General features: G+C 41.6%; 1 protein-coding gene across 1 annotated transcript in view; it reads left to right on the top strand.

Moving 5' to 3' along the window:
* LOC138268297 (persulfide dioxygenase ETHE1, mitochondrial-like) overlaps positions 1 to 15,343 on the top strand; it is a 142,103-nt gene extending 126,760 nt beyond the window's left edge. The window contains exons 6-7 of the mRNA XM_069217809.1: positions 11,354 to 11,470; positions 13,743 to 15,343. Of these exons, the coding sequence (XP_069073910.1) occupies positions 11,354 to 11,470; positions 13,743 to 13,792 (167 nt within the window). The 3' untranslated portion in view covers positions 13,793 to 15,343. The remainder of the gene's footprint in view (positions 1 to 11,353; positions 11,471 to 13,742) is intronic.
* Positions 15,344 to 26,755: the final 11,412 nt, after the last annotated feature.

The raw sequence follows: 26,755 nt of genomic DNA, 5'->3' as shown, positions 1-26,755 counted from the left end.
ACAAGGCACCAACCGCTTTACAGTCCATTCACACACCTTTCATACATGACATGCACTAGACCATTCACGCCGCCAGCCACGGGCCCAGCACATTACAAGACTCGCATCCACAGACAGCGCCAGTCAAGGGCCCATCACTTTCATATGCCCACATGCCTGATACAGCAATCACACCAGCTGATGAGTGTGTGGACTGGCGTTTGGCCGGCACTGCCAGCCAAGCGCCACACCACCAGCCAAGCGCCACCCCACCCACACCACCAGCCAAGCGCCACCCCACACACACCGCCAGCCCAGCGCCACCCCACACACACCGCCAGCCAAGCGCCACCCCACACACACCGCCAGCCAAGCGCCACCCCACACACACCGCCAGCCAAGCGCCACCCCACACACACCGCCAGCCAAGCGCCACCACACCCACGCCGCCAGCCAAGCGCCACTCTACACATGCCATCCCCTTTTTTTTGTTTTTAAACAACAAAGAAACCACTACTCATAAATTAGTACAAAACTACAAACACAAAAGCTCTAACTGAATACATGACTAATGCCAACCGTGAAACCGAACATATAAAAATATAAAACACCAGTTTACGCTCACGGAATTTCCCAATAATTCTTCTGTGTGTGGTAGCTCCTGAAACAGCCACCCACACACAGCCCAGGCTTTGAAGGACAATCAGGGCAGTACATCCTAGTCTCCTTCCTGATACCTCTTCGAGCACAGACTCTACATCTCTTAGCAGGAAAGTTTTTTTTGGCCGTGGGAGGAATGTGCTCAGCAAAGTGACGATCTTTCAATCTAGCCACATCCTCCACCACTGCTTCTCTAGGAACTCTTGCCTGTTCCAGCACAACAAGGCTAGCTATGATAGACTCCTGAAATTTCACAAATGTCATCCTTGACTCTGGAGAACTATCCTTAAACACAACAAAAGCATTAAAAGTTGCCAAGTGGAACAAGTGAAGCGCTAATTTCTTATACCACACATAAGACTTACGAGCAGCAGTGTAAGGTTCTAACCTCTGATCTACTCCATCAACACCACCCATGTGCTTATTATAGTCTAAGATGCACACAGGTTTGCGCACTTCGGCAACCTGACCCCAAACAGCCACAGGTGAAGTACTCTCATCATGGATGGTGCTTAGCATGTATACATCCCTCTTGTCTACAAATTTCAGAGCTAGCAGCTCATCATTCCGCAAGGCACTGCACTGTCCCTTCTCAAGTTTTTTACAGACAAGCTCTTTTGGATAGCCTTTCCGATTAGAGCGGATTGTGCCACAAGCAACAGTGTCCACTCTGAACAACTCCTTGAACAACCGAACTCCAGTGTAGAAGTTATCTACATATAAATGGTGACCTTTGTTAAACAGTCGTCTACCAAGTTCCCACACAATTTTCTCACTAACTCCAAAAGTGGGAGGACAACCAGGGGGGTCAATATTGGAATCCCTACCAGTGTAGACCCGGAAATTATAAACATATCCTGTACTACTTTCTGACAGCATATACAATTTAATTCCATACCGTGCCCTCTTGCTAGGAATGTACTGCCTAAAAACCAAACGACCCTTGAACAGGACCAAAGACTCATCTACAGATATTTCTTTCCCTGGAACATAGATCTCTGAAAATCGATCTACCAAATGATCAAGGACAGGTCTAATCTTAAAAAGACGGTCAGAATCAGGATGATCTCGTGGCAAGGCTAAAGCATTATCTACAAAATGCAACATCCGAAGAAGAAGCTCATACCGGTTACGACTCATGATGGCAGGAAATATAGCAGTTGCCATCAAGGGACTAGTAGACCAATATGAAGACAGCGACGGCTTCCTTATCAGCCCCATCAAAAAAGTTAAACCCAAGAACTTTTTCAACTCTTCCAGATTTGTGGGAATCCACCGGCTAGCTCTAGAGTGTGGCCTAAGTCTGGCAGCGTTGTCCCTCAAAAACTGCTCTGCATACAAATTAGTCTGCTCAACAATCTCTTCCAAAAATATATCGTCCATAAACAACTCAAAAAAGTTGACGGGCAAAAAGTTTTCCGTATTAACTCGACACCCTGGAAAACCAGTAAACGCAGGCAACTGTGGCTGCTCCATGTTTGGTGCAACCCATGCGTCAGGTCTTCCAATGGGAAGCCTTTCAGCCGCTGGCTCCTGCACCATTGGCACATCACTGTCCTCCTCTAAAACAGGCCCTTCATCAGCACTGAGAGTGGCTTCATCATCAGATGATTCATCTCTGACAGAAAATTCACTTCCAGAATCCTGCACTTCCTCCTCTGCCTCAGATGCAGAGTCAGTCTCATATTCATGGTCAGAAGATGACTCAAAAAGCACACTAACAACCTGCTGAGCGGTCATCCTACGGCTGGCCATGATCCTTCCTACTAAAATTAACTGGACAAATACACCACCAACAACCAGCACTGTGTAAGATAAGTAACAAAGTATAGGTTTATCACTAAGAATTATAAACTCAAAAACTATACTGCTCACTTGCCTGAAAAAGCTTGACTCACCAGCAACTACTCTGCACAGCCACAGCAATCACCAACGATATCCCACTAAAAAGAGAAAAAAAAAAGCAAATTAGACATAAGACAACACAATAATCATTGTGCATAACTCTAAGGACAATTTCACACACAATCCTGCATTCAGTACACCACCTACAAACATGTCATTCATGCATTGCAACAATACTCACTTGGAGTAAATTTATTTACTTACCTAAAACATGCAACTACGCAAACCGCAGGACAACTACTGCCAAAACTGCAACAAGCCACAGCAAAGTCAGCAAAAGCTTTGAACTAAAACAAAAAGGAGAAAAACTGTTATTATCATAAAAGTAAATACTTCGCCAGTTGACAAACACTCCGCCACTAACCATTTTTTCATTTTCCCGTGTCTAGTCTTCTCTGCTTGGGGGAAGATGGGCCTAAAAAAAAATAGGCCAATCTACCCCCAAGGGGAGGGGACAGAAATCGCCCAGATTACATTGCACCCTTTGGGGGGGGGCGACCCTTGCCCAAGGTGCCACACCCCCACACAAAGCACACACACACATACATAGTATCCCTGGCGCTATGGGGATTCTGCCCCCCTTGGGGACAGAAAGGCCTAAAAAATAAGCATATCTGCCCCCTAGGGGGGCAGAACTGCCCAAAAATACATGTGGGCCCCTGGGGGCGACCCTTGCCCAAGGGGCCACCCCCCAACACAAAAAATAAAAATCAACAATAAAATCCCTGGTGTCTAGTGGCTTTCTGCCCCCCTTGGGGGCAGATCGGCCTAAAAATAGGGCCAATCTGCCCCCAAGGGGGGCAGAAACGACAATAAATACATTGCGCCCCTGGGGGGAGCGACCCTTGCCCAAGGGGCCACCCCCCAACACAAAGCACACATACATACATACTATTTCTGGCGCTATTGGGATTCTGCCCCCCTTGGGGGCAGAAAGGCCTAAAAAAAATAGGCCTCTCTGCCCCCAAGGGGGGCAGAACTGCCCAAAAATACATGAGGGCCCCTGGGGGCGACCCTTGCCCAAGGGGCCGCCCCCCAACACAAAAAATACACATCAACAATAAAATCCCTGGTGTCTAGTGGCTTTCTGCCCCCCTTGGGGGCAGATCGGCCTAAAAATAGGGCCAATCTGCCCCCAGGGGGGGCAGAAACGACGTAAAATACATGTGCCCCCAAAGGGGAGCGACCCTTGCCCAAGGGGCCGCCCCCCAACACAAAAAATACAAAGCAACAATAAAATCCCTGGTGTCTAGTGGCTTTCTGCCCCCCTTGGGGGCAGATCGGCCTAAAAATAGGGCCAATCTGCCCCCAGGGGGGGCAGAAACGACGTAAAATGCATGTGCCCCCAAAGGGGAGCGACCCTTGCCCAAGGGGTCGCTCCCCTACACTAATATTCACACACACACACACACATACAGAAATCCCTGGTGTCTAGTGGGCATTCCTGCTGCCCGATCGCATCGCGATCGGGCAGCAGGAATGCTCAAAGAGACATCGAGGGAAAGGAAAACCCTTTCCTTTCCCTCGATGCCTCTCTGAGAGCACCCCCACCCCGCAGGAAGGTGAAATACTCACCTTCTCCCTTGACGCGCTGGAAGCAAATGGCTTCCAGCGCGTCATTCCCCCTTTCCATGAAATCAGCGCGCGATCGCGCGCTGACGTCATGGGGGGGGGGGGGCGGGGGGGGGGGCGTGAAAGGGGAAGGGATTCCCCTTTCAGCCCTGGCCTGGGGGTGTTGGGGGGCGGCCCTCGGGGGAAGCGCTAGCGCTTCCCCCGACTGCCAGTCCCTGGACATAATGGTTACGTCCATGGCGCCACACGGGCGCTGCCATGGACGTAACCATTACGTCCGTGGCGGGGAAGGGGTTAAGGGGAAAACAGTGGCATATGTTATTGAAACACTAATTACATTTTAAAATTATTACATTTTGTAAGTGCAATTTACATCTCAAATATTTTGAAGATTCTATGTGTACCTGACACTTAGGGATAACCCAGATCACTGGTTTGGCTTTTGCTCAGTTTCAAAACCATTTAAAGACATGGACAGAGCAAGCAATTGCCTTGCACAACCTTGCAAGGGGCCTGGCCCCTGCTCACCCTTCACAAGCATGAACAGTGGACCATTGCACCAGAAGAGTTTGCCAAGGTGGATGGGTGTTGCTTATTCAAACACTTGACAGTGCCTCTTCTGTTTCTCTCATGTGTGCAGAGACACCTCCCCAGGTACCCAATACCTTATATTAGTCCTGGTTGACCCATCTTGTCTGATTTTAGGAATTGCCCCACTTTGTTCTTCTCTTCCTTATTTATCCGGTGCTTAGCAACAAACCTTTGAATCAGTTGCTGTGTATCTCCCATTTGATCTCGATTTCATCCTCCTCCTTTATTATCTTTGATTGGTAGTCCGGGCTCCTATTTCTGAGATAACTGTAGAGGCCCAGACATACACTCTAATGCTGTGAGACTACAGACAAGTTGTCGGTACCTCACATCCTGACATTAGGTGCGAGACTGTCGCCCACACCATCTGCCCTGCCTCTTTAATTATTTTTTTAGGGTGAAAGTCCATGGGCGATTGGGGTATGCCAGATGTTTTTGTTCAATTTGTTTAAACTAGCATAAGGTTAATTACCTTACAGTTTCCCAAACTGTTTGCCAGGGGTTTTAAAATGTTCAGAAACATAATCAAAATGTTGCTGTTACTTTCTCTTCAGTAAAGATCGGGTAGATTTGGGTAGGGGTGACGGCCTTGCCGCAGTACTGAAGGGCATTAATTTACAACTGAACAAGGATGTAATGTGACAGCTGAATGTACCATACCAGGAGGCAATCACAAAAAGACCACAATGAATAAATAGTGCTATGTTAAAAAAGAGTAAATAAATGCATTGACAACATAGTGAGGGATGGCCTCTCTTGCATGTGCCTGCAGAACTGACGTTTGTTCTTGAATTTTTGTCCTGAATTTTGACCCTTTGTCCTGAATTTCTGTCCTGAATTTTGACCCTTTGTCCTGAAATGTTTGCAGTCCTATGCAGAATTTGCCTCAATGCCAGGTGGTCCCCCTAGCAAGAGCTGAGAAAAGATTTTGAAGCGTAGATGTTTATTCTGGTGTGGGAGAACTGAGGCAGTAAAGATGACTGTGCTTCTCAAGATTCTATACTTACTAGAGCTATTCCCAATTTCCGTACCATCACTACAGTTTAAACAGTTCCAGAGCTCTGAGGTTTACTTCATCTAGGTCAGAAAGAAACCCAGATTATCAAGTTTGCTCGACCATGTGGCCCGACGTAAAGGAGACTTGGGTCTCTCGAACAGCTTTAAGGCACTATTAAGCTTTAGAGTCGAATGGGAAAGGGTAAAATTGGAGAAAATGGTGACCAATCGTAGCAGAGAAGCATGTTTGAAAGATAAAGTGGCCAACATTGAGTTATCACAGAGAGATACCCTTTTCGAAAAAAGATGTGAGGATGAATAGGGTTATTTACTGATTGGAAAGAAGTGGGGAGACATTTACACCTGAGCAAGAAGTACTCGGAAAGAAGCTCAGCTGGCTCTCTATTTAAGTCACATATCACCTTTAAACTCGATACAAATAATTATGCCATAAAAATGGATTATATTTTATTTTGGACCATTAAGCAGTGCAGCAGAAAGTTTAAACAGTTTACTTCTTTGCTTAGACGAGCCCTGCCCTACCAGGATACATTTTATTTAGGATGGTTATAACCAGTAATGAAATTATATGATTTTGTGGCCAGCATTTTCCACATAATTATGGATTTGCCAGTTGTCACAAACTGCACCCCTAGAATTATGTGATTCTGTGATCGCAGCATTATTTGCATGATGATGGGTTTGCCGCATCTGCCACATAACGCATTATCTGCCTCATCATCTGCAGATTAACAAAAATATTGTTTTCTATTCTAATGGATCATACTTATTAAAAATGTCGCTAAGTGTGTTCGTGCGCAGTGGAAGGCATTTCACAAAGTTTAACTTATCATTTTAAAGTTGCTTATTTATATATTTGGTTGTTAAACTGCTACTATTAAGGTGAACTATTTGCCCAGACAGTATTGTAAAAATTGTATAAAAATGAAAAAATAATGAATACGATAAAAAATGTGCCACTTTATGCCGCAGATTTTGTCTTTTATTGTCGCATGATTTAGTCAACAAAGCAACATACTTTAGTGCGCTCTTTGGTGACCCCAGTGCACACTAAGTACCAGTAAATTTTAAGGTGAAAGCAGTCCTTCATTTACGCACGGTAGAGGCTAAAGGCCCGATTATAACTGTGGCAGTCTGACTGTGAAACTGCCACTACAATAGTCAAGGGGTCGCCTCAAAGCTGTATGATGGCCCTATATGATGTCCCCAATGGACCGGCCGGCTGGAACAGACAGTGTAGCGGCATTGTCTTCGGCTCTCAGAGACAGCCGAGACCAATGCCGCTGCACTATCAGTGCCGGCAGCACCCTCAAATACGCACTGTTTGCTATGGCAGACAGTGCACATTCCAGGGTGCTGCTGGGCGCATCTGCAGTGCCCACAACATGGGCAGCGCAGGGCCCCCCTATGGCCCAGTCTATGCCTTTCCACAAGGCAGGCGGATAGGCAAGTTGTGATCAGCACCACAGTGCCGACATTGGCAGTGCCGTGGATGACCCCAACTTGCACTGCTGCCAACCTGTCAGGATCCATGAGCCTAGCGGTGGTCTTCTGGCGGTCCGACCGGCAGCACTGCAATCTGGTGGTTGGACCTCCAAAATTGCAGTGGCCAGACAGCCACCATGAGTATGGCAGTCTTAGGACTGCCCTACTCGTAATTAGGCCCCAAGATTATTTGGAGTTTCAGATGTACAATACATACAAGGTTGTGGTTTAAACCAAAGTCCTCTTGCTAAAATATGTGCGAAAAACTACAGCTTATCCTTACAATACATTATTTGATTTTCTGTACACACGCTGATGTTAGAGTTGTCATGTACTGCTATCAACAATTTCTGTATAAACCTGAGATTTATAAGGTGCAGACATTAATTTCCAGAAGTTCAGTTCTGAGTTCTATATTATTAAATAATGCATAATGTATGGGTGACTCACAAACAGTTCAAGTGGCAGTATGATTGTAAGCACAGTACGTATGGTGTATGCCTACTTCCATTCAAGAATATGTGTAAGATGTAAGGAGGGTTGTGCATAGGTGTATTTCAGTGGCTACTGTATAAATGTGAAGCTGCTGACTTAAAATTCTATGCCACATAATATATTTAGCAGGTACATATGCTAATCGCCATGCTGTCTACAGAGACATTACATTTGTTGTGCATCTGAATAACAGAAAAAGAGCATAATATTTACTAATTGTGGGTGACTTCACAGACAGGCTTCATTTGTTGGATGCTGCGAATGGGTAAACCCGTTAGCACTACAGCGGTGATAGCAAATTGTTCTACGGACAGCTAGCTGAAAAGCTACCAGTATGCAAACCATGTAGCAGTCAGTCACATTCATAGGATGATGGCATGAGTGGTGTATTTGAGATGTCATCAGTGATGTAATTTACCATGTCATGAGTGATGTAATTTTGAGGTAATCAGCAGTGCATCATGGTGGTGCAAGATATTTTAAGCTCACTGAACTATAATTAATGAATTTCAATTTGTTTTTTTTAAAGTAAGGTTTTCTCTCATTTTAACACCTATTACTCCACTTTAACCTTCATTTTTCTTTCAATAAATTGCTATGGTTTTTAACATAAGCTAACATCTTATTACCATAAGCCAGTATAAAGTCACTTCAACCTAGATAGCTATAGTTATGAATCACGAGATATTCCTCTCACCTGCAACAGGTGGAGTCCCAGTTAAAATCCTGAAAGTGTATTAGATAGAGTATACTAATTTGTTATCAGGTGTGATTAACTTGCTAATGATGATAGATGTTTTATTTAATGATATCCTTTGTTCTCTAGCTCCAGAGAAATTTCAGCAACTGAATAACTTGGTGACCAATTTTATTTTGCAAATGATTGAATAGGTCCTTAGATGTGTGTGGGTTTTAGCACATTTGTATTTACAATTATGCATCATTTGTATTACATATGTGGTATCCACATTTATTAAGTTGCATTCTCAACACTTTATTTGTATAAATATCAATGCCAAAGGCCTTACAAACTGGGTTTAAAATGATCCAGAACTTCTGTAGGAATGGGCCTAATGATGCCTGGTAATGAAAAATGCATACTCTGAATTAACTTGAAGCTGGTGAAACCTCTGTTTTTATAACTAGTAATATCTCAGTTTATATCTAGTCAGGGTGGTTTTAGTTGGACGTAATGGTGGTTCAACTCTGGGTGACTAGTTTGGGATTAGGCTTAGAGTTCATTATATCAATGTATCCTGTGGAATAACTTTTTTAATAATTATTGTAAGAGCAGAGTATACTTGAGAGACTTGCTAGAATTGTGTGTATGTTTGATAGTTTTGACAGACTATATATTTGCTTAAAATTAGTAAAATGTGCAAGACATACAACCTTTCCATCTCTGCCTTCACCAGATGCCAGAGAGATGTTAAAGTTCTGTGCCTAATATGATAACACTATTTTTTCCGATGAGGAATACAAGTATTTAGATACGCTGGTACACCCATCTTCAAGTAGATGTAATTCAAAGGACGTCAGCCCTTTTGCCTAATTATATTACACTACATGACTGACAAAAAATGAACGGTTCCAGTGATGTACAATCTACATGATGCAGAGCTACTTTGGGAAGTGTTGTCAGTTTTAATGAGCGCAACAATCAGTGAGGATGCAGATAAAAATATATACATCTGTTAAAATTTACCCCACTAAATAGTATTTTTGTACTTTACTATACATGTGTAATTTACCTGGGAGTAACTCCTGGCTCAAGTCCTAATTTTAACATATCGAAATTACAGAATAAAAAGCTGCACTATCTGGATAAAATCGATTCTTGTAGGGTTAAAAAATATTAAGGATGGTATTATTTAACATGAGGTCATACCTCCAAGAAATGTGGGGATTGGAATTGTATTTAGTATAGAATAAAGCCAGGCGAATAACACTTCCCATTAACAGGTGAACTACAAGCTTTTATCTAATCTATGGTGTGGGGGAAATGGATGAAGTGAGATAGCTAGCCCTCTTCCCTCTCTCTCCTCTCTCTCTCCCCCCCTCTCTCCTTCCCTCCCTCCATCATAATCAAGCCTTCGGTGTTAAACCATACTTTTCCAATCAACCAACCAACAAGGTTACTTTCCAACTGTATCATAGTTGTCCTCTTTTGAAAGTAGGCCTCTAAGCCTCGAAATCTACATAAATCTACAAATAAACATTTTCCATTTGAGACAAAAGTAAATTCCACATTCATATTATGATGCAAGCGTAACCACACTGTACAAGAGTACAGTACCATGCTCTCATGTGGGATATAGTTTCCGTAACCGATGAAGGTCACACTTTTCCCAATTACATTTCAATTTGTTTTCATACTATACTGTTAATTCTCTTCACCTAGATCGCTGAAAGAAAGGGGTCACTCAGAAAAACAGTAAGACCCTAGTACTTACCTACAAAAACCAAACACCTGGATAAGGAATTCTAGTTTTAAAGGACCCCTGTGTGCTAAATGGATCACGGCAAAAAAACCTTTAGGTACCTGTCTTTTATTATATGATAAAGGAAGAACTGGAGCAAAGAAAATGTGAACATTACTTATTCGTTACTTTCTCCACCCAGCTGCACGCCACATGTGAGATCGAACTGCAAGGTATATGTGGAACTAAGGGTTTAATGTTGGTGAAAATTAAGGACTGCTACTTGTGTGGTGTCTTAGAGACTAATACCTATACACAGACCATTTTTTTTTTATTCACCACCAAATGTGCGAATATTCATGAATTTCACTAGGGTTTTTTTTGTTTTTAAAACTGCTTTTTTGCCCTGACAGGGTACTAGGAGTACCCCTGCACCAGGCTAGGAGGTTAGGTTAAACGTACCCTGCTGCCTTTTCTTTTTTTTCATTCGTTTTTGAGACTCAGTTGAAGCGGAGTCTCCAGATGGCTGTCAACAATTCCTGGTTGAAGTGTTAGCAGCCAATAAGATCTCTGCACAAGATTGGCAGTTTGCGTAGTTGTGGCAACCCCAGCTGAACACATTTGGATTTCCTTTTATTTTTCTTAAACTACTGAACAGATTTACACGAAATAAAAAAGGGTGATCTGCGACCCAAAAGTTATCTTTTTGCCAAATTTGGTGTAATTCCGTCCAGCAGTTCAGGCTGCAGGCGTGTCTAAAGACTCTAGGGAAATTAACATGGGAAACACTTTTTTGACCCCCTCCCTTTTTCTCGGCCCCCGCTTGACGGATCACCCCGAAACTTTCCATGCGCAACAAGACTCTTGGACACACTTTTTTGGAACATTTCATTAAGATTCATAAAACGTCACCAAAGATATAGCTAAGTCAAAAAACGCTCTTTTAATGGAAACTCGGTTCTAACTATAACTAACTACTGGCGACAAATATATAATTGTTGTATAATGTAATACAACTTATGTAATAGTTTACAGATTTTATCTTATGATTAAGTTATTCAATGTAGGTATTCATTCAACTATACTTAATTAATTAGACTTTTTATAATGGTGTGGGGCTCAGATGGCCATCTCATACTTTACAGTCTACCAACACACATGGCACATTTGGACACTAGTTTCTAAATGTTTTATATTAAACATTTAAAAGTAATGTCAATGTTTCTTAGGTCAAACAGTAACCACCGTATCTGAGGAGAAAAAGTTCAACCCAAGGCTCACAAAGTCTTTGTCAGAGTTCTGCAAGATTATGAAAAACCTCAACCTACCGAAACCGAAGCAGATAGGTAAGTATGCACTAGTGTTTTTTTGACATGCCGGGGTAAGCAAACGTGATTTCAAGAAACTCAAATCAAAACCAGATGCTTTTTCATAATTCAGAAGGTAGAAAGAAAGGAACGGTCTCTAAGTAATGATTAGTTTTACAAGGATCCAAAAAAGAAAATGGAGCAAAATTTGGTGATGTATAATAAAGTACTGATTATAACTACCCACCATTGATATATTAATACAGTAGGCATACCCTGCTTATGTCTGATGTAGACCCAAATATCGTCTCATCTTTCTTGACTTTGCTGTGCTGTTTGTAATGCATCCTTTCATAATAATACCTGATGTCATTTTAAACGACCATGATGTAATAGAAGACATTTCTGATCTCCTTTTTTATGTCAATATAAGCCTAATAGACAGCAACTCAAACAAAATGCACACGTTTAATGCAGCTGCAGTAGGGTGATGCATTTCTGAAATCTCCAAGCAGGGCAGCTCAGGGACCCAGACGTACAGTTATGCCATACATGTTACTCATTTCAGCAAAAAATGTACTATCAGAAGTTCTCCATGTTTGAGCAGGCTCACGTGTGAATCCAGCTCTTAATGTCTGAGTAACAGTGGGTATGCCTATCATTGCATTTGACAGAGAACGTATGGAGTTTTGAGGTAACATGCAGTTCCTCGCAATCATTTTTTATATAACAACAAATGGAGCCCTACTTATGAACCAGAATCCTATTATATTTATTGCAGTCAGTGTAGATGGAAGAATCTAGCGGACCGCTGTGAACCAGGGCTTCAGCTCAGACCTTGCATTTACCCAGCTCATAGAAAGCATAGAGGCCACTGATAGAAACCAATACAGACTTAAAAACAGGCTGCCATTGAGCAATTCTTGGGGACATGTGGATTCATAGTAGACACTAGAACTATGGGAGCACTGTTGCCCGTATTTAGAATTGATTCAAATGTTACATAAAGGATAATAAGAATGGGGTAAGTCAGTGAGGTATTGCCGCACATACACTGAACATATTGTATTCAAATTAGAACTAATGGACAAGACACAAAACAGGAACAGTATTTATATTTCAGTTTAGTTTGGAAATATAGAATTCTTCAGTACACTCTATAGCATAGTAGATATGTTCAAATTTGCTTTTTGTCTCTAGCTAGGTTTATGAGACAGAGCTATGTGCTTGTACTCGCTTGTAGAAGCCAGAAAGCAAACTCACTTATGACTCAGCGGCACTAAACAGAATTTTTGTCTCTGATGAAAGGTGTCTATGTTTTGTTTTTTTGACTTTATTGAAAAAAGTCAAATATCCCAGTGTGCCGGGTAAAGAAAGTGAAAGTGCTATCTGTAGTAGTCATTATTTTTTACTGACAGAAAAAAAGGGATGGGAAAGATTGGTTAAGAGCTATAACTGTTCAAGTATTATAGTATCATTTATTGAAACACCCTTCGTTGTTACAACCACGTCTATCCAATTGCATATAATAATCAAATTGAATACAGAAGGCGATCCTTACATGAATATTTCTAGACCTCATCTGATTCATTGCATAGATAAAAGTATGATTTATATATTCATGCAAAGCAAACTTCACTCTAGTGTCTAGCACAATAGTCGTTCATTTTTTTTTACAACATGTTTAAAGACCCCTGGCAGGGAAACAAAAGAAGCAATTGACTCGTGTCTATTATAATTCTTCAGCTCTGTGGAAGACTCCTCATCCAATATCATTACTGAACGAATACACAGAGCTATATTATTTAATGGCCTCATCCTATGAAGTTGTGGTGCAGCAATGTTTTCTTGTTTAGTGGAACGTATCCAGAGTGAGATTTTGCTGCCCTCACCCTCTCAAAACAGGTTTAGAACTTCTGCTTTGTGGGGCAGTGTGGTAGTACCCTTGCAGCAGCGGCCTATCATTATTTTGGCCTTGAAATATTGACGGTGTATGTAAATATTAAAACAATTAATCCAAGTTGATCAGGTTAGATGACATTTATCTCTTAATATACTGACCAAATTTCCCAGCATGCTGTTTGTTATTGGGCATTAGGACACCTCAAAGATTCACTCTAACCTTCACTCTCATGGCTGCAAAACCAATGAATGTGCATTAACTTCTGAAAAAGTATTAAAGATATGATCATATTGGGCGGACGTTTATACTTTTCACTAACTACACTGAGTTAGTTATGCGCGCCTATAGTAAAATAAATAAGTCCATAACATAGAACAAAACAAACAATGTATTTTATTTTATTTTCAGATCGCGCTGTTCCAGCAAACCTCCTCTGTGGTATCCAGGATTCATCTTAGGCTTCTAAGCGACAAGACAATAAGATACACAGTACCTTTGGTCGTTGATACTTTTTCGACTTCAAACTCCTACTAAACATATTAATTGCTGTATTGTATTTGCTCAGGATGTGCTTCAGAAGTACTTTGTTAATGTTTACAGTTGCTGTGTAGGAACTAAAACAAGTAGTTTTCATGAAAATGTCAAACAGAACGTAGCAAACAAAGAGGGTGAATAAATGTTCGGTCCACACTGAATTAACTGTTATCAGGTGTCAGGCAGGCTGAGTTTGTATGATTACCATCAGACGTGGGCTGCACGCCCCGCTGGTCATGATTAATTGTTGAACGTGCTCTAACACATCTCAACAACTTGACCATGTTCATATTAGCAATCCCAGAGGCAGGCTGGGTTCGTATATTGTCATTTAAAGAAATAAACAATCACTGAAAAGTCTCTTGATACCTGCTTAACAGGTTAATATTGCACATCTCTATAGAACCAATTTTGTCAAGTTCTGGAATGGTGAGAGGAACACTGAGCCCCACACCATGAACTCAATTATAAAAGGCTATACATTTTCTAAAGATGTGCGTGAAAAGCCTGTATAGATGTGACTGAGTATGACAGACTGCCTCATTGTTACCAACATTTTGGAAGTGCTAGTCTGCTGTTAGTAGGGAGACAAGGGCTTTGTGTGGTTTAAGTTTACTGTTCAGGGATTGGCGATTGGTCCAATGAAGAATGAATTATTCATGTAAGTACTCCGAAGACCAGGCAACAGCGCGAGGTTGTATAAACAGCCAAGGATAATGGGCCTGGGCTGAAGTATCGGTACTGCCTAATCATCATCATCATGATGCTGAATGTATAAATGGACAAGGTGATAATTTGATTTCAAACCATTTGACACATGAGTATAAAAGTATTTACAAAATATCTAGTCTTCTGGTTTATGTGTGAATAGGTTCCCTAGCTACATCATTCATGCAAATCCATATCCAATATAGCTGGACTAGTGGGTACATTATATATTAAATGTAACTTCTGAAACTGAGAACTGTCCTCAGATACCATGAGCCTGAGGTGATGCGGTGGATTACAGGAGGAATGGTGGGGAAGTCAGTCCTGCACCGAAAATGTTTAATTTCATGTTGGAAAGAGAAGCACTGCCGTCTACTTTGGTATCAGATGTAAACGTTGGGTACTACAAGACTGAACCTTAGCGTGAGGTGACTTCCACTGAATAATGTTACATTTATTGGAGTTGATTCAAATGAATCAATGCACGTACCTTGGCCTCTTAATTTTCATGTGAGGTGTGAAATAAACAAAACAAACAGGGAATTGCTCGCTTTTGTTTAATCAAGTACTAGACCTATAGGGCGGTTTTAGGATTACTAGAGTATTTTAGAACTTTTCCAAAGCAACATTACCTCGGTTGAATTCTAATGGACTTTGGTCTGTAATTATAGTTTGTCAGAAATGTTATTAATGTCATTGCAACTGTTTACACATTTGCATTTATTTGAGAAAATGGAAATAAACTGAAGGAACTATATGGCCCTGCACATATCTCTATTCACATTTGTTCATAGATGGGGATTTAGCACTGAAAAGTAGCAAGTGCAGAAAATCTGATGAAATGTATAATGTATGAACAATATTGGAGTCTATGGATTCATACTGTTCAAGACCTGGCCTCAGCGAAGAAAAAGGTGAACTGATTCAAAATAAAAAGTTTAAGAAGATCAGACACTAGCAACAGTAAGTAGGGTGCTAACGAACACATACCAATATTCACAGACTGCAACCACAGACCATTTAATGGGGCATCCAATGGCAGACGCATTTGTGATTTTGGAAGGATGAAAAAAAGCAAGCCAAGGAACTGCACCATCTAACTAGGTGGATGCTGGCCGTCTGACAGGGACGGTGCCACGTCTACACTTGCTTTGATTTATTTGGGGAAGCAAATACAGATGGTCCTGTGCAGAAGTATTCCTGTTTGCCTACGGAGACTGATTACAGTGCATGAAATAAACAAAAAGGGGGAAAGATGAAATTTAGGTGTATGAGCATGTAGTGAAAACAGCATGGGAGAGAATGGGGTTGTCTGACAAGATTAGCTCGGGGACATGGTGGAATACCAAACTTAAAACAGCACTAAGAAACAGGAAAGCTACTTGGTACCTTTAAATTGTTAATTTTAAAATCCTATTCTAGTGCATAACATAAGAACGATAAACTTCACAGAATGTAAAGGGAAATGCAACAACGCAAGTCATAGAGAAAACAGAAACATTATTACTAACATGGTTAACAGGTTCTTATTGTTGCAACACCCAAAAGCTGCTTCTAGCTGTTATGCTAAATATCAGTAGAGGCAGTAAATAGCAAGCTGGTGATTCGAGTTTAACAAAACATGTGTTTTTGTTAGCAAGGTAGTAACTCAGCTATTCTCTATCACAGCCTTGCCTGGGGATTAAGAACAGTTCTGGGCATAAGGCCACCTCTCTTATGCCCAGAACTGTTTGCTACTGCTGTGGCCCACAACTAGGGCTGGCGGACACTGCAAACCTGCGTGACAGAGCATGAAGCCCCCCCAACTTATAGTCCAATAGCAGGTGTGTCATTAGTGATGGTATTAATTGGATGAGGGTCGCAATGTTGTATTTCTATATTGTATTCCTCGTGCAGCAGGCTTAGAAGGCATTTTGTTGGGTCTGCATGTGTTGGTGGTTGAGATTGAGATGGTGAATTGTGCTGTTTTTGTTGAGTAGTCTTGTTGTGCACTACGTATGGAGATGTGAGGTTGTGAAAAGTGGCATGTTAATTTTTTTGTCTGTTTAGGAGGTAAGGTGTATAGGTTAGGGGTGGTAGTGGACCACAAGGGTCATATTTTAAGGCTCTAAGTTGTTCAGTGGTTGCAAGGCAGGCGAATGAGAGTTGTTGTGTTCATGTATTTGTCAGTGCTTGTGAAGATAGAAAATGTGGGAGTTAATATGGTTCAGTATATGTGTTATTTGTGAAGTCATAAGGGTGAGAGTGGATGTATGTTTCTAATTTGTGGCTGAAAGTATTATGAAAGTGTGTGTGTGAGATCTTCATGTGCTGGTGGATGTTAGGTTTTTTTTTGGAGAGTAGTTGGAGGAGATATTGAAGTATTGTTTTTCTGAGAAGGATTTGTATGTAAAATATTGCTGGTGAGTGGTATTTGAATGGAGCAGGGGGTGGTGATCTCTTTTAGAGAAGAGTACATGAAGTGTAAAAGGGGATAGACAAGAGTAATGAGTTTGTGTTAGACTTGATCACTAGAAGAGGAATGTGTGGTGCAGTGGAGTGAAAGGATTGTCTGGGTGGATGATATGATGAAAGGATAAGCATAGGTTTAGTGGTGATAAAAAGAGGTCTGTTAGGAGAAAGTAGAGGATAGAGCTGGTGTTTGGTATGGATAGGAAGTGTGTGTCTGGGTGCATTAAAGCTATGTATAATGTGGCTTTGTGTTGTGTTGGTGATGTGTGGATTTGTTAGTGGTTTGTTAGTGGTTTTGTGTGACAATGAAGATGCCACAGTGTGGTAGAGGGGCAGAAGTGTATAGGTGTGGTTTATTGGGTTTTGTAATGGTTGTTGAGACACTGTAATGTGGCTAGTCTGTTTGTGGTAACTTAGTAATGTGCATTTGCTGAGAGTGTACTATTGTTTTTGTGGATGGCTTAAGGTGGTTGCTGGTGATTGGCAAAATGAGTAGCATTTCAGGCCATAGGCCCGACCAGACCGAAACAGGCAACTGCCCTTGTCCTCTTCGCCCTTAGGCTTGATGGCTGGTCTGAGACGCCATGAACCCTACACTTAAATAGTTCTATTGACCAATGGGAACCCTAACCAATGAGAACCATTAAGCCTAGAGTCAATGGGATACCTGGCCCTATTAACAAATCTCTGCCCTGGCCCTATTAGCAAATTGAAACCCAAACCGAAGTCCAATAGGAACCCTAGCCCTAGGAACCAATCAGAACCTTAGCCCTTACAGCCAATCAGCACTCAAACCCTAAGCCCTCACTCCAATAGAAACCCTAGACCTAGCAACCAATCAGAGCACAGATGCAACAACCAGTAAAAACTTATGTAAGAGGCAAGTAACCTTAAACATAGGCTGCTGGGGCAGGGAGCAGGGAGCAGGCAGGTGCTCCTGAATTCTGAATTTCCTTGAATACACACAGGCTCAATCTGCACCTTGTAGCTTCCTGATTCTGCTCTACAGGTAAGACACAATGCTGATGTCACTAAAATACTGCTTTTTCACACACTTAAACTAATCACTTTTCCAAGCCAAAAACAAGTACTACATTCTCTTTCCAAAACCAGTTTAAACAATAAAGCAGATTAAGCAGCCTCTTAAACACACTCTAGTTAGCCACTAAGGTGTATTTTACCTTTTTACTGTGTGTTTGTGGGGCGGGGTTGGCTTAGTACAGTTTAGGTGAACAACTAGGAGAGAAATTGTAACAGGCACAGGTAGAACAAAACATTAGTTTTAAAGTACAAAATTCACAGAAACCAAAAGGTAAATTTCAACAGACAGGGGTAGGGCAAAACGTACTTTCAAGAATACAAAGCACAAAGTCTGTGTTCTTACTACCTTTGTTATTTCTTGCTCACTGGGCTGTTTAGGACACAATGAAGCTGGGGGTCAGAAAATGGAGGCGGTGCATTTTGCCCATTCAGTTTCTCATTGTGATTTTGAACACAAAATCAGCCTGAACCGCTGAACTGAATTCCACCAAATTTGGCAGAAAACTAGACCTTGGTCTAGAAAGAATGCTTTTTGTAATTTGGTGTAAATCATTTCAGTAGTTTTTAAGAATCCAACAGATCTGAAACTGAGATCTAAATGGCTGCCACTAGATCTGTGTCATCTTGCTACACATCTAAGGGTTGTGACGGAATAGAGGGGCATGAGTCTCCTGCAAATCCATAGGCGTGTTCTACCAACACTTCTTTCGCCATGGATTGCAGGCTTTTGCAATTGTACAGCAAAATCTTTAAGCATAGGATTGACACAGTGCCATCCTCACTGAGGTGTAAAATGACAAAAGCCATTCATCACTCCAGGCACAGTATTAAAACTTTGGACTAGTACAATACCATCCAAGCCAACCTGAAATGAGTAAAAGTACAGCTTGGAGAGTATGGCACTGTGTCAATCCAATACTTAATGATTTTGTTGTACAAATGGCAAAATACTTTGTCCCTAACTATGTTGGTGTGGAGAGCACTGTGCTGATCCTATGCTTAAAAACTTTGCTAGCTAAACAGACATTTGAGGTGAGCAAATCTAGAGTGTTGCAGAGTGCTCCTTGCTGGTGTTGCAGAGTGCTCCTTACTTGAGCTGCTCTCCAGCTAAACTTGTGAACTACCCTGAGTTTTTATATATATATATGTGTGTGTGTGTGTGTGTGTGTGTGTGTGTGTGTGTGTGTGTGTGTGTGCAGTAAAATAAAGGGTATTTAACCTAATGGAAATCTTGATGCATTTGGGCGGACAAGGACAAATGATAATTGCATCATTAATGAACGCCAGAGATCATGATTATACCCATAAATTCCACTTTTCTGTTTAATCTATATTGAAGCCCAGGGCTTATGGAGCTATTTGGGCAGACTACTTTTTATTTATATTGGTGGCTGGCAGAACAGTTTTCAAACTACGAAGTCAACTTTACCATTTAAAATAATGGAAAACTCCACACCTTCCTTTTTAATATATATGTCACCCCTAAGGTAGGCCTATCGAGCCCTACAGTAGGGTGCGGTTTATTAAGAAGTAGAACATATGTTTTTACCTGTTCTAACAGTGAAAATCCCAAATTGCCGTTTTTACCCTAGAAATGCCAGGTGTGCTATTGTCTAGTACAGAGTTACACATTGACTACTCAGATGTGCTAACTTCTGAATGGGACTACTAAAGTTTGTGCTTTAAGTTTGAAAATAAATGTTGCATTAAACCCGGACCTGGTGGTAAATTCAAATTTAATGTAACCTTTAAGTAAATTGAAACTTTAATAAGTTGCCCCTCTGTTGCCCTCAGTTTTCCAGTGACCGTTTACAGTTACTGGCCACAAGACAGCATACTGCCCTCCAAGGGGAGGTGTGAACAACTCACAGGAAGGAACACAAAGGGCTTGCCAGTAGAGGAGATTGTAGTGTTTTGCACAATTTAGAACTGAACTTTTCTGGCTCCCTGAGGACTCCGAATCATTGTTTGATGTAATTGCTAGAAGAGAATGTATGAGAGCTTACCTTAGAATGTTGGCAATCACAGATTACACGCATAGGAATAAAGATGTGTGATTTACAGCTCCATGCATGGCCTAGCACGTACCAGGCTGGGGAAGACGCTATAAGCTGGTGATGTACAGGCGATAAGTAACCCAAAGAATAAAGTGATCTCTTGGAGAGTTGGCTGTGGTCCCAGCAAATTGCGCATGCATGCAATGTGTGCCTTCATCAATGTGCCGAGTTGACGGTTGTCATATGTGGAGTCAAAGTGCCACTCCAGCCGATGTGAAGCAAGTGAATGAAAAAAACTTTATGGAAAAGCCTACACATCGTTGGTCAAGAAACTAAGACCAAGATCTATCATAAAGGTATCATGCTGCCACACAAAATAAAGTTATACAATATAAAGAGCTTTAACACTGAGGGCGGATTCAATCAGATTCACAAAGGGCAGTTAAAGACAATTATCAAGTATCAAATAGCACTAGCTGACAGAATAAAGAAAACAAAAGCATACTGCTGTTACTCTTACCAGAGTCTTGATAAGTGGAGCACTACGACCTCAGCACCGGACGAGGAGACCCAAGCAGAAGCACCTCTGGTTGTTCTTACCGAGCTGTACCTGAAGCAGCAAGGTGATGGCTCAGAACAACTCTATAGGTCTTCACGAGGGACGGGGCTGTGATGGAGACGATAAAGAAGGTACAAATGTCAAAGGATGTCCTGGATGATCCAGAGGTTGAAACATCGTTGGGCTTCCCATGATGATGCAGATTCCCAGGATCAGTCAACAGCATTTGACAGCATTTGTCAGCCCCTCCCATGAACAGTAAAAAAATGCTGCTGCCTTCCTCAAACCACCACCACTATTCGATACTGCCAAAAAACTAAATATTGGCGATAGATGGACCTCATGAAAACAGACATTCGAAGATTTAATTGATGCACTTGAAGAGACCGATAACAGGAAGATGATCAAATATCTTGGTGGTGATGGAGTGAAAGAAGTCATAAAGAAAATGCCAAGAACAGATGAAGAAGTCACATACCATCAAGTTAAGAATCCATTGAACCTCAAGTTTAACCCAGTACCAAATGTTGACTATCAAAGATATGTCTTCAGTCAAGAACTTCAAAGAGTAGGTGAAACAATTAATTTTTGGAAAGGCTCAAGCTACTCAAACGCTGTAAGTTCAATGAATTTAAGGATGAAGAAGCGATGAGGCTTAAAGTAATCAATGGATGCTTGTTCGATTCATTCAGACTACGAATGTTGAGAGAAACTCTTAGTCTGGTGCGGGAGATGAGGAACATGCTGAGAGACAAGCTGCTGACAAGTAGGCCGGGGGTGCCCAAAGCGAGTCGGTCATAAATGTGAAAAGTAATTTGAAATAAAAGTGATGAAGGACACAAAGTGATGTCTACACATAAAAACAAGGTTGTTTCAGATGTGGAGTTGCATTTCCACATGAAGGAAAGTGTCCTGTCATCGGTAAGACATGCAAAGGTGGTGAGGAGAACCAATCTGTGACGATGTGCAGAGTGAAGGAAAAAGTAAGGGAATCACAATGACAAAGTGGCTGCCAAAACGTTCCTGAAGCAACATTTGACACGCGCCCACAAGCCCTAGCATTGATATCAGTTGAGGCAAATATAAACTAAGCTGTCAAACAGCACTTCAGCCTCAGTAACACGTGAAAATGATTGTGCCATGTCAATGCTCACCTCAGAAAATTATGCTCATGCTGGACTAGTTGACTGTGAGAAGAAAAGTCAGTCAAAGAAAGGTCAGCATGTCAAAATAGTCATACAAAAACTGTCCAAAGATTACACTGGAATTAAATGACTGTTCAATACCTTTTATCATCGATAGGGGTGCTTCAATAAATATAATGCCATAAGAAAAGTACAATGAACTGTCTTCATTACCATGACACACGCTGCCAAATACCAAAGTATACACTTGGGCTGCATGAACCCATGAAGATTTAAGGTTCATTTATGGTGACAGTAAAACATAAGAAAACAAATATCCAAACACCGATCCATATACTTCAAGGTACAGCAGTAAGTGCCTGCTTGCTCATTTTCAACACAGCTGCTGACATGGGACTGATTTCAGTGAATTACAACATGAATGCTTATCACAAGATGTTAAGTCAAGACCCTTCATTATTTAATGGTTTGGGAAATGTAAAGACTATGAAAGTAAAATTGCATATTAACGCGGATGTCCATCCTGTTGCTCAGAGACTTAGATGAATTGCTTTTCATTTACAAGAAGTTGTTGAAAAAGAACTTGAATCATTGCAAAAGCATGACAATATTGAAAGTTCCACTTGTCCAATGCCATGGGTTTCTTCCTTAGTAGTAGAGCCTGAAAAAGACCATGAAGGAGCCGCACGAGTATGCAGTGACATGTGTCAAGCGAACAAAACAACTGAACTAGAGTGACATCCGGGACTTCATATTACAGACATGATTACACAATTAGATTGTGCCAAAATCTTTCTCGACTTGATTTAAGTAAAGATTATCATCAGTTAGAACTAGAAGAAAACTGCAGATATATTACAACCTTTGCTACACATGTTGGTTTGTTAGATAAGAGACTTTGTTTTGGTGTGTTGGTGGCAGCAGAACATTTCCAAGACATCATACGATGCATCATACATCCTGTTGTGAATGCATTTAACTATAGCAATGACATACTGATTTTTGGGGATACACAGAAGGAGCACGATAGAGCCCTCACACAAGTATGTCAATTACTCAGTGATGCAGGTTTGACTCTAAATGCAGACAAGTGTGAGTTCATTAAAACAAAACTGAAATTCATTTGCCCACATTTTGTGGTACGGGAATGACGCTTCATTCTGTAAACGTATAATCTTTAACAAATGCTGAACCCCCACAAGATGTTTCAATGGTATGTTTGTTTCTTGGAATAGCCAGCTACTGGTGATAATACATAACACACTTTGCTACTGTCAGTTCTTCATTAAAAGAGTTAACAAAGAAAAGTGTTTCCATTATATGGTCACAAGATTGTGAAAAGTGTTTAGAGAGAATCAAACATGCCATACAAAATGGTTCAGAAACCTCAATCCAGAGCTCCATACCAAGATTGTGGTTGAAGCAAGCCCCATTAGATTAGGCGCCATACTTGCACAGCATAGTGGACACCCAAATGTAAGATGATATGTTCTGGCCTATGCTAGTAAGTCTATCTCAAACAGAACATGCTTACTCAGCCTCAAAAGGAAAGTTTGACTGAACTATGGGCATGTGAACATTTCCATGTATTCCTGTACAGGAAGCATTTTACACTGGTAACTGCTCATCAAGTTTTGCTGATTATCTTCGTCAATCCAAAGGCCAAGATGCCTCCTCGAACAGAACTATGAGGACTACGATTGCAAGTTATTATACAACTGTGTATCGACCGGGAAAGTATCATGATCATGCTCACTATTTTTTCAAGAGTACCCATTCAAGGTCATGGCACTGCATCCAAAACAGCTGATGCCTACATCAATTTCATTCTCAAATCAAGTACACCAGCTGGTGGATACCTAGCCCAGATTGTTGTTGCTACAAGTTGTGATAGTGACATGTTAAAGTTAAAAGACATGTTCACAAGTCAGTCGTGGAACTAACATGATCAACCTCTAATGATGCCGAATATCAAAAGTACAAAAATGTCAAGGATGAATTATCCCTAACTCAGGAAAGAGTTATTCTGCAAGGATTGGGGAGCTTGAGTTCAGAGAGTCTATGACAAAAAAGTGATAGAAGTGGCTTACCAAATACACTGTAGTATTATTGCTATAAGAGAGCTCTCCGAGACCAAGTTTGCTTTACATACCTAGATGAAAGAGTTGAAAAGGAGCTCAAAGCCTGTCACATATGTATTTTGCCTGTCAACCAAAGTCACTCAACATAAGCTAAGCATGTCAGAACTCCCCAAACATGCCTGGAAGAAAACAGCCATGATTTCTTTGGTCCACTTGAGAACGGACATCATATAATGGTGATAATAGATGAATATGCATGTTTTTCATTGGTCAAAAATCTCTAATCCACAACACATGAGCGAGTAATCGAAAAACTTGAGAGCATATTTGCAACATGGGGTTTGCCAGCCATTGTGAAGTCTGACAATGGTCCATCCTTCAACAGCAAAGAATTTAAGGAATTTCTGGAGCATCTGAGCGTAAAGCCTCAAAAGATCACACCCTTTTGGCCACAGGTCAATGGACTTGTTAAGGGTTTTATGAGTATGCTAAAGAAAGCAGTGCGGCATGCAACTTTTTCGAAGCTCAGTTTAAACAGTAGTGAACTCTAACGTACGAGCTTATCGTTCGATGTCTCACTCGACTACAGGTGAAAGTCCTGTGACTGAGTAATGGCAACCGAGACACCCCAATGGACCACAGAGAGAGATACTAATCAAAACTTGATTCGTACAAGGGTATTGGTTCAAAAATGGAAAATGAAAATGTATGCTGACAAGAGGCGATAAGTGAAAGACCCCTCATTTCAAAAAGGAAATTTGGTGATCGCTCGACAGTTACTGAAAAGAAAATCTGATGCTCCTATACGATGCTGAACCTTTTCAAGTAGGGTCTACCAAAGGACACATAGTGACTGCTCAACCACTAGGGAAATGAGTTATCAGAGACGCTTCTCACTTCAGATCTGTTTCATTGGTCTTCAACTCGAGATGGCGAAAGAAAGACTGATTTTGAAACCTCAATCACTGTTACCAATTCCTTACCATCATTGGCAACTTTCGACATTGAAGACGACGGTCTACAACTTCCAGTAACCAGATAGGGTTGACAAATCAAAGCGTTAAGAACATTCATTGAAGAGATGTAATGGTATGTTTCCATGTATGTAGATATTGTGTATGTATCAGGATTTTCAAAAAATTGGCAATTTTTTTATTTAACACAATGGATACCAAGCTGGGGAAGACACTACTGAGGTGTTACCTCACCCTGGTGGGAAGGCGGAACAAGGTGTGAACCTAAAAGGCAAGCTTCAAAGAAGAAACCTCCTTTGAAGGTCAAATGGTGGGCACATACGAGAGGGGCTGCACTTCTGTTCTGATAGGCAGGTTGGCATTGGGGGACAGAGGGGAACACAGTTGCCAAACAAGTTTTCCCATCGGGTAGCCATACCTGTTGAGTGGGTTACTGAGCTCCACATATCGAAAGAAGGGTTCTGCCATCTTGTGATTTGGGAGACTGTTGCATTCTCTATAGCTAAATGTCAGACTTTGAAGGAAGTTGTCATTAGGAATGAGAGCCTTGCAGTCCATTGGCTAATGGTCCCAGCATCCTCTGAGGGCAAATGCTCAGCATAAAATTGGCAAACTGCATCCCGACCTCAGATCATGCCTGCACTGAAGAGTGGAATGAAGAAGGAATGTCCAGCTGTTGCCTGGACCTAGCAGACAGTATGCACCAAGGCTGGACTGCACCTGCTGCTCCCTGGGCTAGCAGAGAGAACTGTGCCTGTGGAGCACTGCGTTGTCCTGGAGTCTCAGACAGAAGTGACTCCAAGAGTCAGTTGGCTGGCTTCCTGTTACAGCTACAGGGTCCCAAAGCTGAAGAAGCCTGCACTGACAAGTTGGTAACCATGATTACCTGTCCGCTGCTAATTGCTGAACTGCAGCCTGGAAGTCCTCCCCTGAAGCTCAAAAGTTGCATTCAAGGTTACTGGAACCAGGGGAGTTGTTGGAGTGTGGCTTGGTGCCCAAGTTGGGAGCTACTTCCAGGTAAAGGAAATAGCCGGTTTCCCCGCAACCAGAGATCAGTGGCAACTGTTTTTTATCTGGACTTTAGCCAGACTTTAAGGGACATCGACCTCTGAGGCCGAAGTTGCCCCACCGTGACTGTGGACCAAGCAGTAGTCCAAGGAAGACCCCATGACCAGATCAGCACCCTTCACAATCTTCACCAACCAGTACAGGACCACTCCATTGAAGCCTACGGTGGTTCATCCATAGAATCCAGAACTAGACTGTAGACTGCCTTGACTGCAAGGTAACTGCTCAAGCAAGCCTCTTTGGCCTCTGTGACTTATTTCCTGCCAGAGTTGTAGTTTATAAATTTGCAAAAGTTTTCAAGTTAACCTCTAAATGGAGTAGTTACCAATACTTGTTTGCAATTGTAGTGAAAATGCATTTATTTATTATTTGGTTGATAATTTATATCTTCAGAACCCTCAGGTGAATTTCGTTCATTTTGGTGTCCATTCATAAAAACGAGCTCTTTTTATAAATTGGTGCAGGATTTCCTTTGTGTTGTGTATCTTTGATATTCAAGTGTTTTTGCACTTCTACATGCTTTACACTTATTACTTTGACAAAGCCTGACTGCTTGAAGCTACAGCTACCCAGGATTGAGCGAAGGTTTGGCAAACAAACCTGACTGGACCCAGGATGGATTTAAGATTTTATTACACGGTGAGGTTGCGCAACCACATCATATAATAAACCTCTCTCCTCACACAATAACCAGATCTGTATTTGGTACCGCAACGGCAGGGGAATACAATGGCCTCCATCAATGCACCCTTGTACGCCAACCTCACTCTGAGGTGGTTTGAGGGTCAGCGAATCTGGGGCCCAGGAAGTTCCAGATAGTCATAAAATCCAATACTGAGGAGGCAGGTAATTTCTGATATAAT

This window comes from Pleurodeles waltl, chromosome 12 (assembly GCF_031143425.1).
Source record: "Pleurodeles waltl isolate 20211129_DDA chromosome 12, aPleWal1.hap1.20221129, whole genome shotgun sequence".
Classification (NCBI taxonomy): domain Eukaryota; kingdom Metazoa; phylum Chordata; class Amphibia; order Caudata; family Salamandridae; genus Pleurodeles; species Pleurodeles waltl.
The sequence above is the reverse complement of the archived record's forward strand: the minus strand, read 5'-3'. Positions and strand labels throughout refer to the sequence as shown.